This window comes from Balaenoptera musculus, chromosome 6 (assembly GCF_009873245.2).
Source record: "Balaenoptera musculus isolate JJ_BM4_2016_0621 chromosome 6, mBalMus1.pri.v3, whole genome shotgun sequence".
Classification (NCBI taxonomy): Eukaryota; Metazoa; Chordata; class Mammalia; order Artiodactyla; family Balaenopteridae; genus Balaenoptera; species Balaenoptera musculus.
Genome location: NC_045790.1, coordinates 23,886,468 through 23,906,175, shown reverse-complemented (window position 1 = coordinate 23,906,175; position 19,708 = coordinate 23,886,468). Strand labels below are relative to the sequence as shown.

Sequence of the window (19,708 nt, the reverse complement as noted above, 5' to 3'; positions counted from 1 at the left end):
ACGTAAATGACCCTTTATAAGAATAAAGGACATTCACATCTCCCAAATTAATTTATTAGCCTAATTGAAAGTATTTAAACTAAATTTCTTTTAAAATCATCTGTAATTCTGCTGCAAATTTTTAACTTATTCAGATTGATCTTTCCTTTTAATACTATAAATTATTGAAGTTTTACTGAATTTATAAAATATGCTTTTAAAATTGAAAGCTTTGGTAAACCTCAGTCTGCCATTCCTGAGCTCAACACAGTCCTTCTTTGGGGTACACAAATTTGCCTCAGAAGGGTCAGGCAGAAGACTCTGAATACTCTTGTGGTTTGATTTTTGTGTCTGAGCCAATGGGCTTCCTGTGGGTTTGTTTCTTTTTACCATTTAATGTAGGTGTATTGGGCTGACATATCTATAACAAGTTGTAGGTGGATATTTTAAGAATGCTGGTATCATCCTCTTCAGGTGACAGGAATGTATGAGAGTTGGGTGCCAAAACTCGTGGCTGCCTTGTACAAGAGGGAACCGGACTCCAACGTAATCGTGGTAGACTGGCTGTCACGGGCCCAGCAGCATTATCCTGTGTCTGCGGGGTACACCAAGCTGGTGGGACAGGACGTGGCCAAGTTTATCAACTGGATGGCGGTAAGACTGGGGGAAGGAGCCTTGTATGTCCAAAACAGATCTCCTGGCTACAGCTGAATTAACGACTGGTCGTTGCTCTTTTTCACTTAGATATAGATATTTTCTGGGTCAACTCATATCTTCAGAATAAGCCTGGACATTATTTTCCGGCTAAAAGCATCACTATGATAAGAATGATAATGCTATAAAGCCCATAAGGCGTAGTAGTCCTGCCCTGCCCTGCCCTGCCCTGTCCTTTGATATTTTCATGGTGAATGGATTTGCTGAGACCAAGAACTAAATGGGCAGAATGGACAAAAGCTTGTTATTTCAGGGCAGAGGGAAGATGTCATGTTCAGCCAAATCCTTGCCTACCAGTTGGCTGGCACATGGAAATTTTATCCAGGGTTTGACCTGTTAGAATACCAATCTCTTTGAGAAAAATATTAATAGTACTTATTCCTTAGTGTGGATTAAGGATCCAGATTTTTGTTGAGGGTTAGGGGAGTGATGGAGATGAACTAGGGAAAAATGGCAGGAAAAGTCTGTAGGATATGAGGTGCTGAGAGTGAGGAGTTTTACTCCCTCTGACTCTCTGAGGCCATTCTCTGAAAATTACCTTTGGAAAGTATCTCGGGGTTGAAAGGAAGCTAATATTCTCACAGGACCAAATTATTTAAGTCAGATGCTTGGAGGTAAAAAATAAACTGTTTATTGGCTGCTCATTAAAAGATAAAAGTTCTTTTCTTGACTCTTTTGCTAACCAGGAGAGTGAATTTGGACAAATCAGATCACCTTCCTGGACCTCAGACTTCTCATCTGTTGAATGAGGAGGCTGGACTCTATGTGTCTGTGGTCCCTTCCCCTGTAATATTTTCTGATTTTAAGTCACTGCTTGGCTAACCTGAAAGAATAAAGTGATGCAGGGTATTTAGAGTAGAGAATAATGAGTTAAATACATATTTGTATATGTATGTATCTCTTCAATATATATACAAATATCTATATGTAAATATACACATATACATATATTTTCAGATGTATGGAAATTCACGTTTCCATACATTTCTATTTCAGATGTATGGGAAAACTTTCTAATTTAAATATGTTATTAAGGAAAGAGAAAATCTCAACACTATTGTATATGTTCCTCTCATCTGTAACAGGAAATTAAAATAAGTAGAATTAATTTTCAGTATTGCCTATATTTTCAAAACAATATATTTTATTTATTTGGCGGGAATACTGTTAAACTTTTATTTTATTTCTTTTAGCATTGATGTTTTGCCAAGAACTGTAAAATATCAAACACCTTTTTCTTTTCCTCTTCCAAAGGATGAATTTAATTATCCTCTGGACAATGTGCATCTCTTGGGATACAGCCTTGGAGCCCATGTTGCTGGCATTGCAGGAAGTCTGACCAATAAGAAGGTCAACAGAATTACCGGTAAGAAAGCAGTGCCATTTTTCTTATAACAAAAGACTTGAGATGCCTGTCGTTTTCCGAAAGAGAATCAGACTGTTTGTCAAACAACCATATGTGAGTGGTAGTCTTCTGGGTACGCCTGGCCATGTGGTTATCTCATGGGAGGGCTCTTTTTCTGGAGTAAGATAAAATACAGACGCTTGCTCTCATGAACTTACCGTCTAATGGCAGTAGAAGAGAAATGGTGCAGAGTTAAGCACAGAGAGCCCCGTGGTGTCTCTGAGAAACCCATTTCCCTCCTCCCTCTGCTCTGTGCTTTGATAGTTTATTGCACACACATATGTCGCCTCTCACATCAATACTGGGAAAAATGAAAAAGGACCAACACCAGAGGCCATTTGGAAAAAGGAGTCTTGTCATCTGGGCCAATAGCAATTGGTTGTTTGGCCTGTGTAGAGAGGAAGAAAGAGCCCAGCACTATTTAAAGGCCTTCTAACCAGGCTCAGAAATAATTTATTGATACAAAAGGGAATCAAGTCATCCTGAGTGAAAATTGTTATTTAATGGCTAGTTTGAGAAACTCAAATTTTATTTGAGAAGGAGTTAAGCTGATTTTATGAATCTCAGTAATTTAAAAATCCAATCACTATAGAATAGGAGGTGCTAATAAGAATCTATGTGGCTGCCATTTACATTCAAATGATGAGCAATGGAATGATAAGGTGATACTGGAGGAGACTAAAACTAATGGCAATTTAAAAATCTCTGAGGACTTTTTGTTTTCCCACTAAGGCCTAGATCCAGCTGGACCTAACTTTGAGTATGCAGAAGCCCCAGGTCGCCTTTCTCCGGATGATGCAGATTTTGTAGACGTCTTACATACATTCACCAGAGGGTCACCTGGCCGAAGTATTGGAATCCAGAAACCAGTAGGACATGTTGACATTTATCCTAATGGAGGCACTTTCCAACCAGGATGTAACATTGCTGAAGCTATCCGTGTGATTGCAGAGAGAGGCCTTGGAGGTAAATATAATTTAGAAGTTAATTAAATGTAAGTTTTTGCCTTAACTGTTACTGACCAAGTGTCCTACCCATTCTCCACAAGTACGTAGTTTGAATATACACATTTAGCAAAGATATGATTTTGAAGAAGTCTGTCACATTCAGCATGACCACCTCAGAGCCTCAGTACTTCCTGTGGTCAGACAGACATTTCATCTTATATTATATTGTAAACTACACTTATATTGTAAACTACTGCACTTGCAGTAATAAAAGGAAAAAAAAAATGGTGAGATTTAGACAAGAGAACTGCACTGCCTTTGAAAGTGTTATCTGGCCACACGTTAAACTTTGAATACAGTTGCAAAACAAGTAGAGTTATTTTGAATTTTACTAAAAGTAAAGGACATGTTAATTAGTCCAAATTTCTTTTGTCAGCCTTTTAAAGAGATGTACAAATCAGAAACAAATCACCATTCCCTAAGAATAAATATTCCAAATTTTTAAGAAGAAAATACAATTTAATATTAGTTTTTAATATTTACTTTAATAATCATGTTAGCTGTGTTAATTTTATGATTTGTTTTAAGGGACCTTTGCATACCTTGTGGACAATGGGGCCTACCTGTAGTCAGTATGCTCAGGTGTTTTGGGCATACATTATAGAATTTACAACATAATGTTACTAATTTCAATTGTTATAAAGCTTATGGTAATAGCTGCACATTTATGACATTGCTGATTATTTCTATAATTCATTTAATGTAAAAATCATTAGCAGTGACACACCCCCCAATTATACATAGTATCAATATCTATGATAAAATACTATTAATTTAACAATTATGCCTGCCCTTTATGATGTGGTTTCTAGAAGCATTTAGAAGTATTATATGCTTTCACTATAAGAGAAAGTTGTGATAAACTGGGGGAAATCAACTTCTATCTTGGATGTCTCTTATTATAGCTTCATAAACATATTCACAAATTGAGACAGCAAAAACATCAAAAGTTCCCTATAAATTTTCAACTTTGGCACTTTTGGGGGTAGGTGAGAAGCTGCTGCCAAGAGTACCTCCTTAAATAGGACCTACAATCAAGGGGGTCATTTTATTCTAACACCACACCTCAACTATTTTAGACATGCAAGACGAAACACTCATTGTGGACTGTCACAGAGTTGAAATGTTCTTTGTGTCTCTTTTTCCCCAGATGTGGACCAGCTAGTGAAGTGCTCCCACGAGCGTTCCATTCATCTCTTCATTGACTCTCTGTTGAACGAAGAAAGTCCAAGTAAGGCCTACCGGTGCAATTCCAGGGAAGCCTTTGAAAAAGGGCTCTGCCTGAGTTGCAGAAAGAACCGTTGCAACAACTTGGGTTATGAGGTCAATAAAGTCAGAGCCAAAAGAAGCAGCAAAATGTACCTGAAGACTCGTTCTCAGATGCCCTACAAAGGTAGGCTGGAGACTGTTGTAAATAGGAAAATTGATTTGATCCTACTTTTCTTATCATGCTTGTTTCATCACATGTCCTGATTCTGTCCATTGCAACAGAGATGATAAAATGATGTTGCTAAACTCCGATCCCTCACTTGTGTTTCTGTTGGTAGAGAAGGAGTTGTACTAATCCATTTTACTGAAGCTCCTAATTCCCATTGCCAGTAAGGCCCAGGGCACAACTGCACTGCCCTATGCAGCAGCCCTGCTTGCCACCATCCTTTGTACTTGTGACCATTAGCATGGGCCACTGCATTAGCACCAGGCTCCAAGTTAACCTGAAACCATTCATCCAGGGTCAGCAAACTATGGCTCATGGGCCAAATCCAGCCCACCACCTGCTTTTGTAAATAAAGTTTTATTAGAATATAGCCACACTAATTCATTTCCGTACTGACTAAGGCTGTTTTCATACCTCCACAGCAGAGCTGAGTAGTTGGGACAGAGACTATTTGGTCCCACAAAGCCTAAAATATTTACTATCTGGCCCTTTGTAGAAGAAGTTTGCAAACTCCTAAAGTCTGCTTTCAGTGAAGGCAAGAACCACCTGTATTTGAAAATATAACTATTCCTGGAAGGGAAGTCTATACCAAACTTTCTAAGATATTCCCATTTTGCCATGAATTTGTTCACAGTTGAATTTCAAACTTGGCAGCTTGTTCAGAGCAAGACCTGCAGGAATTGAAGGGAGACAGGAAGAGGAGATAATCAGATAAATCTAGCGAGAGGGACTAATATCAGAAAGGCTAGTTTATGTGGAGTCCAGGTGGAAGTATGAGGGAAGAGATGACATTGAAGAACGGTTTCCCAGGGTAAAATATATCTGATAGAGGCACCCATTTTTAAGGTGGTTTGTTAGAATCTAGAGGTGCATTTGGTGGTCCAGAGGTTTGGAGCATCTATAATTCAAGGAAACCTTTTAAGCAATGAGGGAATCCTTAGTTTCCTTGACTTTTCAGAATGGGGAAGTGTGTGTCAGGTATACAGGAGACCATAATCTTCTGAAGAACTGTGCAGGGCTCACTCACCCTCAGCATCCTGCCTCAGTGTCCTCCGGGGACACTTCAGGAGTCAGACTTCCCTTGCTCTGGTCTGTGGCGATGCCTGCAAGGCCTCCATTTAACCCAAACTGTTTCTCTTCATCCTTTACAGCTGTGTTGCAAGCCTGCTGCCTTTCCTATCCCTTAACCTCTCCCACGTCCCATCTACTCAGGGTTTTTAGTAGAGATGGGGAGAGTAGGAGGAGGTGTGGAAGTTTAAGTACCTGCTTCTGGAGGCTCTCCCTAATACAGAACACTTTAGGAACTGGCTGTCTTTACAGCCTCACTAGTGATTTAATGAAATAATGTTATTGTGAGCCTATTATTTACTGACTGTGTGCTAGACAGTGGAATAGAAGGTACACGTGACCCTCTGAACTGAAGGAGCCTACATACAGGGTAGGGAGGTCAGACATACCCAAGAAACATGAAGAAACACGGTCACATACAGTGACAGTAAAAAATACCAAATATGCTTGTTCCAGATGCTAAGGGACAAAACAGCCAAGGAAAGGTGGAGTTCATAGAGAAAGCTTCATGGGAATTTTGGCCTCTTGGTTTGATCTTCCTAGTACCCCATCAAAGTTGACTACTTTCTGGGTCGGCTTTAGCAATTCAGATACACCTGGATTCTTCCTATCCACTGCAACCACACTTTAATGCAAGGGAGTAGAATTCAAATTCTGAATTTTCTAGTAGTGAGCACTGTACAGACATGAAGAAATCTTTCCAAGCCACACATAATTATAGTCATGTATGAGCACTTGCTGTTGATCATTAGTAAGATACTGTCTGTCGTTCAGAATTGCCTGCTTATTTGGGCTGTAGTGTTTCCATAAAGACTGATCAGAGGTTGTTCTGCTTTTCTCTCTACAGTCTTCCATTACCAAGTAAAGATACATTTTTCTGGGACTGAGAGTAATACACACACCAACCAGGCCTTCGAGATCTCTCTGTACGGCACTGTGGCCGAGAGTGAGAACATCCCCTTCACCCTGTGAGTAGCTATGGAACATGACCTCCAGCACGTGGGTTTATCATGGCGCTGCTACCTGCTCTAACCATTGGTCTGAGGAACAGAAGAGGCGTAGGACACCTAGAAAAACACATATTTAACAGAAAATTTTTAAAACAGCTATATGGCAAAAGATGTTCATTGCAGTGGTACATATAGTAGCATAAATTAGAAGCAAAGCAAGTGTCCAAAACTGAGGCAATGGCTAAGTGAATTGTGGTTTAACAAATCAATAAAATCAATCTAGCCTCTAAGAACTGTAATTATAGAAAACTAGGTAAAACATGGCAAAAAGTGAAAGATAAAACATGAAGTGAACAAAGAAAGAATAGAGAATTGTATTATGTACACTATGACTGTAACAAAGGACATGTTCACATATCAATACAAATTGAAAGGGAATATATGAAAATGAAAATAATATCTCTAAATGGTGGACTTATGAACTTTTTTCTCTTAAGAATTATATTACATAGTTCATATTGTTAGGATAAAAGTTGGAATACATTAAAGGTCCACATTAGTGTAGATATCGTTTATAATACACTAAATGCCATTGACATGCATCTTGCGTATTTTGTTGGACATTTTTTCCATTTGAAAAATATTTCCTGAACAGTAAAGCTATTTATATCTTAGGAGGAAGAAAAAGGAAAAAAAAAAAAAAAAAACCCTGCTTTCCAGAACTAACCAAATATGTTGATTTTTTATTCAGGCCTGAAGTTTCCACAAATAAAACATACTCCTTTCTAATTTACACTGAGGTGGATATTGGAGAATTGCTAATGTTGAAACTCAAATGGATCAGCGATTCATACTTCAGCTGGTCCAACTGGTGGAGCAGTCCCGGCTTTGCTATTGAGAAGATCAGAGTAAAGGCAGGAGAGACTCAAAAAAAGTAATTAAATTTATTTTTCTCCATTCTTTTTTTTTTTTTTAATGGTCATTTTGCTTTCATCTCTAGCCTACAAAGGTAGCTCACATGTTTTTTTTTCTCTTTTCCTTTAACATCTTTATTGGAGTATAATTACTTTACAATGTTGTGTTAGTTTCTTCTGTATAACTAAGTGAATCAGCTATATGCATACATATATCCCCATATCCCCTCCCTCTTGTGTCTCCCTCCCACCCTCCTTATCCTACCCCTCTAGGTGGTCGCAAAGCGCCGAGCTGATCTCCCTGTGCTATGCGGCTGCTTCCCACTAGCTAACTATATTACATTTGGTAGTGTATATATGTTAATGTTACTCTCTCACTTCCTTCCAACTTACCCTTCCCCCTCCCCGTGTCCTCAAGTCTATTCTCTACATCTGTGTCTTTATTCCTGTCCTGCCCCTAGGTTCTTCAGAACCATTTTTTTTTCTTTTTTTTTTTTAGATTCCATATATATGTGTTAGCATACGGTATTTGTTTTCCTCTTTCTGACTTGCTTCACTCTGTATGACAGACTCTAGGTCCATCCACCTCATTACAAATAACTCAATTTCGTTTCTTTTTATGGTTGAGTAATATTCCATTGTATATATGTACCACATCTTTCTCCATTCATCTGTCAATGGACACTTAGGTTGCTTCCATGTCCTGGCTATTGTAAATAGTGCTTCAGTGAACATTGTGGTACATGACTGTTTTTGAATTATGGTTTTCTCAGGGTATATGCCCAGTAGTGGGACTGCTGTGTCATATAGTACTTCTAGTTTTAGTTTTGAAGGAACCTCCATACTGTTATCCATGGTGGCTGTATCAATTTACATTCCCACCAACAGTGCAAGAGGGTTTCCTTTTCTCCACACCCTCTCCAGCATTTACTGTTTGTAGATGTTCTGATGATGGCCATTCTGACCAGTGTGAGGTGAACCTCATTGTAGTTTTCATTTGCGTTTCTCTAATGATTAGTGATATTGAGCATCTTTTCATGTGTTTGTTGGCAATCTGTATATCTTCTTTGGAGAAATGTCTATTTAGGTCTGCTGCCCACTTTTGGATTGGGTTGTTTGTTTTTTTGATATTGAGCTGCATGAGCTGCTTGTACATTTGGGAGATTAATCCTTTGTCAGTTGCTTCATTTGCAAATATCTCCCATTTTGAGGGTTGTCTTTTGGTCTTGTTTATGGTTTCCTTTGCTGTGCAAAAGCTTTTAAGTTTCATTAGGTCTCAATTGTTTATTTTTGTTTTTATTTCCATTTCTCTAGGAGGTGGGTCAAAAAGGATCTTGCTGTGATTTATGTCATGGAGTGTTCTGCCTATGTTTTCCTCTAAGAGTTTTATGGTGTCCGGTCTTACATTTAGGTCTCAAATCCATTTTGAGTTTATTTTTGTGTATGGTGTTAGGGAGTGTTCTAATTTCATTCTTTTCCATGTAGCTGTCCAGTTTTCCCAGCACCACTTATAGAAGAGGTAGTCTTTCCTCCATTGTATACTCTTGCCTCCTTTATCAAAGATAAGGTGACCATTTATGCATGGGTTTATCTCTGGGCTTTCTATCCTGTTCCATTGATCTATATTTCTGTTTTGGTGCCAGTACCATACTGTCTTGATTACTATAGCTTTGTAGTACAGTCAGAAGTCTGGGAGCCTGAGTCCTCCAGCTCCGTTTTTCTTTCTCAAAATTGCTTTGGCTATTCGGGGTCTTTTGTGTTTCCATACAAATTGCAAAATTTCTTGTTCTAGCTCTGTGAAAAATGCCATTGGCAGTTTGATAGGCATTGCATTGAATCTGTAGATTGCTTTGGGTAGTATAGTCATTTTCACAATTTTGATTCTTCCAATTCAAGAACATGGTATATCTCTCCATCTGTTTGTATCATCTTTAATTTCTTCCATCAGTGTCTTATAGTTTTCTGCAGACAGGTCTTTTGACTCCTTAGGTAGGTTTATTCCTAGGTATTTTATTCTTTTTGTTGCAATGGTAAATGGGAGTGTTTCCTTAATTTCTCTTTCAGATTTTTCATCATTAGTGTATAGGAATGCCAGAGATTTCTGTGCATTAATTTTGTATTGTGCTACTTGACCAAATTCATTGAATAGCTCTAGTAGTTTTCTGGGAGCATCTTTAGGATTCTCTATGTATAGTATCATGTTACCTGCAAACAGGGACAGCTTTACTTATTCTTTTCCGATTCGGATTCGTTTTATTTCTTTTTCTTCTCTGATTGCTGTGGCTAAAACTTCCAAAACTATGTTGAATAATAGTGGTGAGAGTGGGCAACCTTGTCTTGTTCCTGATCTTAGAGGAAATGGTTTCAGTTTTTCACCATTGAGAATGATGTTGGCTGTGGGTTTGTCATATATGGCCTTTATTATGTTGAGGTAAGTTCCCTCTATCCCTACTTTCTGGAGGGTTTTTATCATAAATGAGTGTTGAATTTTGTCAAAAGCTTTTTCTGCATCTATTGAGATGTTCATATGGTTTTTATTCTTCAATTTGTTAATATGGTGTATCACATTGATTGATATGCGTATGTTGAAGAATTCTTGCATTCCTGGGAAAAACCCCAGTTGATCATGTTGTATGATCCTTTTAATGTGCTATTGGATTTTGTTTGCTAGTATTTTGTTGAGGATTTTTGCATCTATGTTGATCAGAGATATTGGCCTGTAGTTTTCTTTTTTTGTGACATCTTTGTGTGTTTTTGGTATCAGGGCGATGGTGGCCTCACAGAATGAGTTTGGGAGTGTTCCTCCCTCTGCTATATTTTGGAAGAATTTGAGAAGGATAGGTGTTAGCTCTTCCCTAAATGTTTGATAGAATTCGCCTGTGAAACCATCTGGTCCTGGGCTTTTGTTTGTTGGCAGATTTTTAATCACAGTTTCAATTTCAGTGCTTGTGATTGGTCTGTTTATATTTTCTATTTCTTCTGGGTTCAGTCTCGGAAGGTTGTGCTTTTCTAAGAATTTGTCCATTTCTTCCAGGTTGTACATTTTATTGGCATAGAGTTGCTTTTAGTAATGTCTCATGATCTTTTGTATTTCTGCAGTGTCAGTTGTTACTTCTCCTTTTTCATTTCTAATTCTATGGATTTGAGTCTTCTCCCTTTTTTTCTTGAGGAGTCTGGCTAATGGGTTATCAATTTTGTTTATCTTCTCAAAGAACCAGCTTTTAGTTTTATTGATCTTTGTTACTGTTTCCTTCATTTCTTTTTCATTTATCTCTGATCTGATTTTTATGATTTCTTTCCTTCTGCTAACTTTGGGGTTTTTTGTTCTTCTTTCTCTAATTGCTTTAGGTGTAAGGTTAGGTTGTTTATTTGAGATGTTTCTTGTTTCTTGAGGTAGGATTGTATTGCTATAAACTTCCCTCAGAACTGCTTTTGCTGCATTCCATGGGTTTTGGGTTGTTGTGTTTTCATTGTCATTTGTTTCTAGGTATTTTTTGATTTCCTCTTTGATTTCTTCAGTGATCTCTTGGTTATTTAGTAGCGTATTGTTTAGCCTCCATGTGTTTGTATTTTTTACAGTTTTTTTCCTGTAATTGATATCTAGTCTCATAGCATTGTGGTCGGAAAAGATACTTGATACGATTTCAATTTTCTTAAATTTACCAAGGCTTGATTTTTGACCCAAAATATGGTCTAGCCTGGAGAATGTTGCATGAGCACTTGAGAAGAAAGTGTATTCTGTTGTTTTTGGATGGAATGTCCTATAAATATCAATTAAGTCCATCTTGCTTAATGTGTCATTTAAATCTTGTTTTTCCTTATTTATTTTCATTTTGGATGATCTGTCCATTGGTGAAAGTGGGGTGTTAAAGTCCCCTACTATTATTGTGTTACTATCGATTTCTCCTTTCATGGTTTTTAGCATTTGCTTATGTATTAAGGTGCTCCGATGTTGGGTGCATAAATATTTATAATTGTTATATGTTCTTCTTGGATTGATCCCTTCATCATTCTTTGTCTCTTGTAATAGTCTTTGTTATAAAGTCTATTTTGTCTGATATGAGAATTGCTACTCCAGCTTTCTTTTGATTTTCTTTTGCATGGAATATCTTTTTCCATCTTCTCACTTTCAGTCTGTATGTGTCCCTACATCTGAAGTGGGTGTCTTGTAGACAGTATGTATACAGGTTTTGTTTTTGTATCCATTCAGCCAATCTTTGTCTTTTGGTTGGAGCATTTAATCCATTTACATTTAAGGTAATTATCGATATGTATGTTCCTATTACCATTTTCTTAATTGTTTTGGGTTTGTTTTTGTAGGTCTTTTCCTTCTCTTGTGTTTCCTGCCTAGAGAAGTTCCTTTAGCATTTGTGGTAAAGCTGGTTTGGTGGTGCTGAATTCTCTTAACTTGTGCTTGTCTGTAAAAGTTTTAATTTCTCTGTCGAATCTGGATGAGATCCTTGCTGGGTAGAATAATCTTGGTTGTAGGTTTTTCCCTTTCATCACTTTAAATATGTCCTGCCACTCCCTTCTGGCTTGCAGAGTTTCTGCTGAAAAATCAGCTGTTAACCTTATGGGGATTGCCTTGTATGTTAACACTAACCCTTGCTGCTTTTTTTTTTTTTTAAACTAGGAAGAAATGAATGTTTCATTAATTTTCAGACTTTTTTTTAAAATAAATTTATTTATTTATATATTTATTTTTAGCTGTGTTGGGTCTTCGTTTCTGTGCGAGGGCTTTCTCTAGTTGCGGTGAATGGGGGCCACTCTTCATTGCAGTGCGCTGGCCTCTCACTATCACAGCCTCTCTTGTTGCGGAGCACAGGCTCCAGACGCGCAGGCTCAGTAGTTGTGGCTCACTGGCCCAGTTGCTCCGCGGCATGTGGGATCTTCCCAGACCAGAGCTCAAACCCGTGTCCCCTGCATTGGCAGGCAGATTCTCAACCACTGCACCACCAGGGAAACCCAACCCTTGCTGCTTTTAATATTTTTTCTTTGTATTTAATTTTTGATGGTTTCATTAATATGTGTCTTGGTGTGTTTCTCTTCGGGTTTATTGTGTTGTTCATCACTCTTTGCTCTTTACGTCTTCTAGATCCTTGTTAAATGTTTCTTGTATTTTCTCCATTCTGTTTCCAAGATTTTGGATCATCTTTACTATCATTACTCTGAATTCTTTTTCAGGCAGATTGCCTATTTCATCTTCATTTATTTGTTCTTATAGGTTTTTACCTTGCTCCTTCTTCTGTAACATATTTTTTTGTCATTTCTTTTTTTTCTCTCTCTCTCTTTTTGATGGGTGGTGCTGTATTCCTGTCTTACCGGTTGTTTGGCCTGAGACGTCCAGCACTGGAGTTTGCAGGCAGTTGGATAGAGCCGGGTCTTGTTGCTGAGATGAGGACCTCTGGGAGGCCTCACTCCAATCAATATTCCCTGGGGTCTGAGGTTCTCTGTTAGTCCAGCGGTTTGGACTTGGAGCTCCCACCACAGGAGCTCGGGCCTGACCTCCAGCCTGGGAACCAAGATCTTACAAGCTTTGTGGTGTGGTTAAAAAAAAAAAAGAAATCAGAAAGAAAAAAAGTAGCAGTACCATATCAAAGGATAAAAACAAAATCAAATTAGAAAGATAAAAAATATATTAGGAAAAATAAAACTATAATTGAAACAACTGCAACAAGGTAAAATAAAAGCACACAGAAAAAAAAAAAAGCCTTGGCTATGGGGGTGGAATTTAGGCAGGGGGTGGAACTTAGGCAGGGACAAGGTTTTGGGTAGGGCGGTACCTAGGCAGGTGGGGGAGTGACGCTTGAGCGTGGGGTAGGACCTAGGCGGGGTGACGTTCAAGCGTGGGGCAGGGCCTCTGCCTAGGACGTGCGCAGAAGGGGAGAGGCAGCACGTTGGAAGGAGGGCCTCTGCTGAAGTGTAGAGAACTTCAGAGGTAGAGAACACCTCTACCTCTGCGGAGTGTAGGGGTAGGGCCCTGGTTGGGGGTGTAGGGGTGGGGCTTGGGTTCTGCCCGGCAGGAGGGAGGCTCCAAGGGCAGAGGATTAGGCCCCTGAGCCCAACAGGCTTCCCAGTGCCTAAGTGGACAGGGAAAGCACTGGCCGCGTTCCCTTCCGTTCCTTCACGTTCCACGACCACCGTCTCCCCCAGGGTCTCCCCCTTTCCCTGCTGGACCCCTAACCGTGGGTGGGTCCGCTGGTGTAGGAACTCCTCCCCTCCCCCAGCCATCCCTCAGGGGTGTCGGAGGTCCGGCCTTTGCTTTTGCTCCCCCTTCTCACCCTCCCACTCCCTCAGGACCAGCATGGCTGGAGGGGGCCTCAGTGGGTAAAGGATCAGGCCCGGGATCTCAGCAGGTTCCTGGGGGTCCAAGTGGGCAGGGGAAACCTGGCCATGCTCCCTTTTGATCCTCTGCCCCCCAGTGGTTCCCCAATTTCCCCCTTCCGGCATGGGATCCCTTCCTCTCTCCCAGCCGCCCCTCAGGGGCGCCAGTCCCATCCTGCCTCCACTTCTCATCCCCCTTCACTCCCCCCATTCTCTGTGTCCTACCTGGTCACTGGGGGCTCCTCCCGTCCCCTCACATGTCCATGGTCCCCCACCGGTGCCTGGTAGGTGCCCTAGTTGTGAGGAGACGTGAATTCCGTGTCCTCCTAGTGCGCCGTCTCGACTCTGCCCCTCTCGACTCTGCCCCTCTTCATTCATTTTCATTCACTCTAATGTTATTACCTAGAAATAGTATTTATGAAGCCTCCAGTGTTCAGGTGAAACTTTAGTAAGCTTTGTCTTTACAACTACATTACCTAGATAATTACACCTATCAATCATTTTTTAGGAGTGTTATTTTATTGTCATACTAGGGAAGTAATGGTATTTCTGCATTTCATGGGAAGAAAACCTAAACTCTGAATTGCCGCAGTCATTGAGTGAGAGTTGAGATTAGAAGTCAAGAATCTCAGCTTCTCATTTAGCACTGATTCTTGCAAGCACAAAACAGTTATGCAGAGAACCTCAGAGATGCCACTTGGACATTCAAAGATTAAAACTAACCTCCTCAAGAAGGACAAGATTCCAAGATAATCTCTCATCCTCTCTTCCCAACCCCACTCCACATAGATAAAATGAATTGCATAGAGAGCCCCATAAGATTTTAAAGTTTTATACTAAATGTACAGGGATTTTGCAAACTGTAGTATACTATTATTGTAAATAAAATGACTTTTTAAATTAGGATTGATAAGGAATTCCCTGGTGGTCCAGTGGTTAGGACTCAGTGCTTTCACTGTGGAGGGCCTGGGTTCAATCTCTGGCTGGGGAACTAAGATCCCCTAAGCCACGAGGCGTGACCAATGAATGAATGAATGAATAAATAAATAAGGGTTGATAATGTATTTCTCTTTTGTCATTTTCTTTTATAACCAAAGGGGGAGAAAAAGAGGTTGTGAATGGAGAGGCTATACAGAGTATTTGTTTCTCCAGCAGGGCCAGTTGAAGGCTAGTTTGTGAATTCCCTAATGCAGACACTAAGAAGTGGTAAAGTTGATCTTTTATCATTTTTTGGTGAAAATCTTGTGATTTTAAGCCTGCTCCAGGCTGTCTGTGTGCCTGTCTGTACTGATGAACTAGCTTTACCGCCGGACAGTGGGTTAAGCCCTCAGATAACCCTCTGATCTGGATGTGTTGCTGACCTGAGTGGGCTGAGTATAAACAGGTATTGTTCCAATACGGTGTGTTCACGTCCATTTTCTTCCACAGGGTGATCTTCTGCTCCAGGGAGAAAATGTCTCATCTGCAGAAAGGAAAGTCACCTGTGATATTTGTGAAATGCCATGACAAGTCTCTGAATAGAAAGTCTGGCTGGTGAGCATCATGGGCTAAGGCTCTCTGGGTATCTTGAACTTGCTCTCTGAGGGATGTTGCTTCGTGCATTGTCCTTCACCCCTGAACTAAAGGCTTGGATTGAGTCTTGCGATCAGAGCCTTTGGGTGGCCTTTCTCAGGCCTCCTGCATACACGTTAGACCAGTGCATTTGCTTTTGGCAGTACTTCCTCTATTTTCTTTTTCTGTCTGTTCTTTCTGCCAGCTCTGACCTTCACCCCAGGTGCAATTTTTAGATTTTATTTTACATCTTGAACTACCACAAAATCTTCACTTCTGCTTTTTCCTGTACTGCCCCCTTTACAGACCCTGTGTGCAGGGGATACAACACAAGTTAGTAGCCGTGATTGCGGCTGTGGGTGCAGCTCCTCCCAGGACGTTCCCAGGGGAGCAAAACATCAGCTGCAGCCCGAGTCCTTCTTGATTCTCCAAGTGGCAGCGGATTCCAGGACAGAGAGCCAAAGGGGCAGCCACCAAGCGTCCATCTCAAAACCCCCAGAGACGGAAAGCTAGTGGACTTAGACTTTAGGAGATGGTTCTCTTTTCCATCTCAAAACAACGGCCTGGCTCTTTTCTACCTGACCTTTAAGGCTAATCCACATGGCAGCTGTCAGCTGAATCATTCCAGAGTGTCAGTACTAAGTAGAGACTGAACATGTGACCTTCCCCATCCCCTCCTGAATTCCCAAAGTATGCCACTTTCATTCCTCCACTCATTCCCCTGCCAGAAGCCAAGTGCTGATGGTTTATAGGTATAAAGGGGGAAAGCTTAGATCATATCATAGAAGCCAGTGACACAAGAAACAATGGGAAAGGCTGGTCACAGCATCATCTGGAAATAGAAAAGCCAATTGCTTTCGGTTTGTCCTCTCCCAGTTACATTTATAGACCAAAGTACAGAATAAGAATCTTCTAATCAAAAAGAGCATATTAAAGACCCTATGTGGAATATCTCTATTATTTTTAATTTCCATTTTATAAGATGGTTTATCCACGGATAATTATGGATTTTGAATAGATTAGCAAAAATAGGCAAAAAGATAATAAAACCATTGTAACTATCACCCAGGGACAACCCCCAACTAACATTTTAATTTGTATCCCTTCAGATTTTCTCTATGCACATGTAATATTTATATTCTTTGATTTTTTTACATAATGGCATTATGACATATGTGCTTTGAGTGACAAGCTGAAGCCACCTGGACTGAAAACATTAACGTAAGAGCACTCAAGATAAACTTGAAATGGAGAATAGCTACTGGTATTGAGCCAGGGAGAATAACTAAATTTTTATCTAAGTGGAGACTTCTACCAAGAGATTCATTGCTTTGCTTTTCCTCATCACAAATCTGAGGCAATTTCACATTTGCTTTAACTCTTTGAAAGAGACTCCTATATGAAGTTTTATACATTGCTTTTACGTTACACATAAACATACACAAACACACCTCTGCATACATTCTCTCCAAATCATCCACAACTCTAAATATATAATGTGAATTTTAAAACAAAACTCGAAAAATTAGGAAATAACTCCAGCTGTTTGTAAAGTATTTCTGGTCATATTGGTCATATTATTTATATAAGTTATAAGACTTTCTCTGAGATAGTTACAATACATTCCTCATCTGATTATAAGACTACTGGAACAACAGACATTTAGAGAGCTTTTTTTTTTTTTTACATCTGATCTTTATCTAGGAGGTAATTATGAATCAGACTAATAACCCTCTGCAGTTTGTTGCCTCTGTGACTAAATTAATCAATCAAATAAAAGCGTCTCTTTCTCTCACTTTCTGATATAACTCTTTAGAAGTCTCAAGAAAAGAAAAAAATAGGTATTTTATTTAACAAGTTTTAGAAGTAAGAAATCTTCCTAAATTTTGAAATCATTTGGTTCAGTCTTCTGAAAATGTTACTCCTTATCAGGACATGGCTAAGTAAATATTAGAGTGTCTTTTATTCCTATGAGCCTGCCACTTCCTCTGATTCAGTTTATTCTCACAACCTTTGTTCTGAACTTCCAGGTGACTACTTTTTCACCGTGAAAGTAGTGGGGGGGAGGGGGGGAGGGTTATAAAACACTAAGCAGGTAATAAATTGCCGTTCTTCCTCTGTTTTCTCTCAGAAACTGGGCAAATCTACAGAAGAAAGAACAGCCTATGAATTCTATGAAGAATGAAGTAACTTTTACAAAAGACGCCCGGTGCTTTGGGTGGTTAAAGATGGATTTTCCTGAGTATTAATCCCAGCTCTATAGCCTTGTTAGTTATTTTAGGAAACAGTCTCAAATACTGAAAAGTGGCTAATTCAATTTGAGGAGTAGAGTGGCCAAATAGCACATCTTTCAACATTAAAAAATAGCAGATATGAAAAGCACTGCCTTCTGTCCTTTGAGAAAGAAATAATTGTTTGGGCTTATGGTAAAATAATCAGACCTCTTCATGTAATAAGTTTAGCCGTAGCCTAAAATTGATTAGAACCTCACATTTTAATTGGAATTCTGCATTTTCTAGACTGACAACCTTTTCAAAGTTTTCTCCAAGTCTAAAATAGAAAGTGATTTTTTGTGGCATGAGTTGGACCCATTTACTTATCAGTCAAAATACCTACTTTCTTGGAATGATTCTCCTCTTGCCATTGGGATGTAGCCCAGGAGTTAACCAGGAACTAGTGACTTGGAGAGAGGAATGGAGAATAGAGTTGATAAAGCACTAATGCTTTAAATACTCCCTGCGGTTGGTTGCATCATAAATAAGTTACAAATTAAAGGACATATAATATTGAGATCAATTAAATCTTAATAGGCTTTACTGTTTATTGCTTAGTCTTTCCCCTTCCTTTTCTTGCTTTGTCTCAAGATTATATTTTAACAAATTTCCCTGGATAGGCGTTTAAAATGAGCCTGTTATCATCAGCTGACACATAATTTTAACTACAGAGAAAGAAAATGAAACCATAATTTTATTATCAGATTTTCAAAATTATATTCATTGATTTGAAGTCCTTTAATATACGACAGTTACTATTTAATTTTAGGCTTATTTCAGCCATGCTTCAGTCAGACTTTGAGCATGTCTCTTTCTTCCCTAATTTTAATAAGAAAATATGTGTTCAAGGTCAAATTTTGCATCATGCAAACTCTTACAAATTTTAGACAAAGATTGTTTTTACTAAGTAAAGAAATAGAAGAATTACAGGATATATTCATAGGCAGTGCTTAAAACCATCGTGGGCAGTTAAAAGGATCCTCCATTGTTATAATCACATGGAATATCATGAGAGTTGTTGTTGTTTTTAACAACTAGTCAAGAGTGAGTGAACAATTATTTATAAACTAGATCTCATATTTTCAGAATGCTTTTCTATATATTATTATAAAATGATAAAGAAGTCAAATATCTCAGAGGCTATTGCTGGGAATCCAAACTGTGAATGTGTGTGGGTGTCTGAACACATATTCACGTATGAAGCCCCACATGTATGATTATTCCTCAGCGTGGCTTGGAAGGTAAATGATCAAGAGATGTATTGGAACATATTGGAGTAGAAATTGTTCCAGTGGTGCCAGAACTTAAGCCCTTCATCTGAGAAATATGGTTTTGCCTGTACAAAATAGGACGAATGTTGTGATTGACATCAGCCAGCTTGGAATGAATTCTCTCTAAAAATAAAATGTTGTGCGACAAGTTGTTGGCATCCCCCTTTATTGTTAATTCATTAATTCTCTGGATTTGGGTTTTGCGCAAGGGTGCATCAACTTAAGAAAATATGAATCAAATCAGTATATGGCCCTGGGAACTCTGGCTTCTACAGACTTCACTATATATATCAGCAATGCTTTGGCTTTAAATGTTATTTATTAGCTGTAAATATGTGTGTGTATGTGTAAAGGGAGTTTGTACATATTGGAAAGGTCATTGTGGCTATCTGCATTTATAGCTGTTTGGTGCTAACTTTGTACATGTCTTTATCAGTGACAGTCTCACTGAGCCAACTTACTCTTATGAAGTAATACAATAAAATGGGCTTTAAAAAAACACAAAACTTACTTAACTATGTGAAGAAATGGAATCTGCTTTTAATAAAATTGATGAAATTTTATTACAATACTAAGTCATTATTTTGTATCATTTAAACCCCTCCAAAAAGAAATTTATTCTTAGGGCAGATTCATTGAGCAAATTTTTACTGAGTAATCCTATGTTTAGTAAATAATATAGCTTCTAAAAATTACAGTGCATATTATATATTTTTTATATTTACATGTGTACAAACCCTTAGAGATCCTTTAAATTATAGAGAAAAATGATACAGAATTTTTCCTAAAAAATACACAGGACTTTCCTTGCCTGCCA

General features: G+C 38.9%; 1 protein-coding gene across 1 annotated transcript in view; it reads left to right on the top strand.

Annotated features, from left to right (window-relative positions):
- LPL (lipoprotein lipase) overlaps nucleotides 1-19,460 on the top strand; it is a 29,966-nt gene extending 10,506 nt beyond the window's left edge. The window contains exons 3-10 of the mRNA XM_036855941.1: nucleotides 454-633; nucleotides 1,948-2,059; nucleotides 2,831-3,064; nucleotides 4,256-4,498; nucleotides 6,456-6,576; nucleotides 7,310-7,492; nucleotides 15,225-15,329; nucleotides 17,479-19,460. Of these exons, the coding sequence (XP_036711836.1) occupies nucleotides 454-633; nucleotides 1,948-2,059; nucleotides 2,831-3,064; nucleotides 4,256-4,498; nucleotides 6,456-6,576; nucleotides 7,310-7,492; nucleotides 15,225-15,329; nucleotide 17,479 (1,179 nt within the window). The 3' untranslated portion in view covers nucleotides 17,480-19,460. The remainder of the gene's footprint in view (nucleotides 1-453; nucleotides 634-1,947; nucleotides 2,060-2,830; nucleotides 3,065-4,255; nucleotides 4,499-6,455; nucleotides 6,577-7,309; nucleotides 7,493-15,224; nucleotides 15,330-17,478) is intronic.
- Nucleotides 19,461-19,708: the final 248 nt, after the last annotated feature.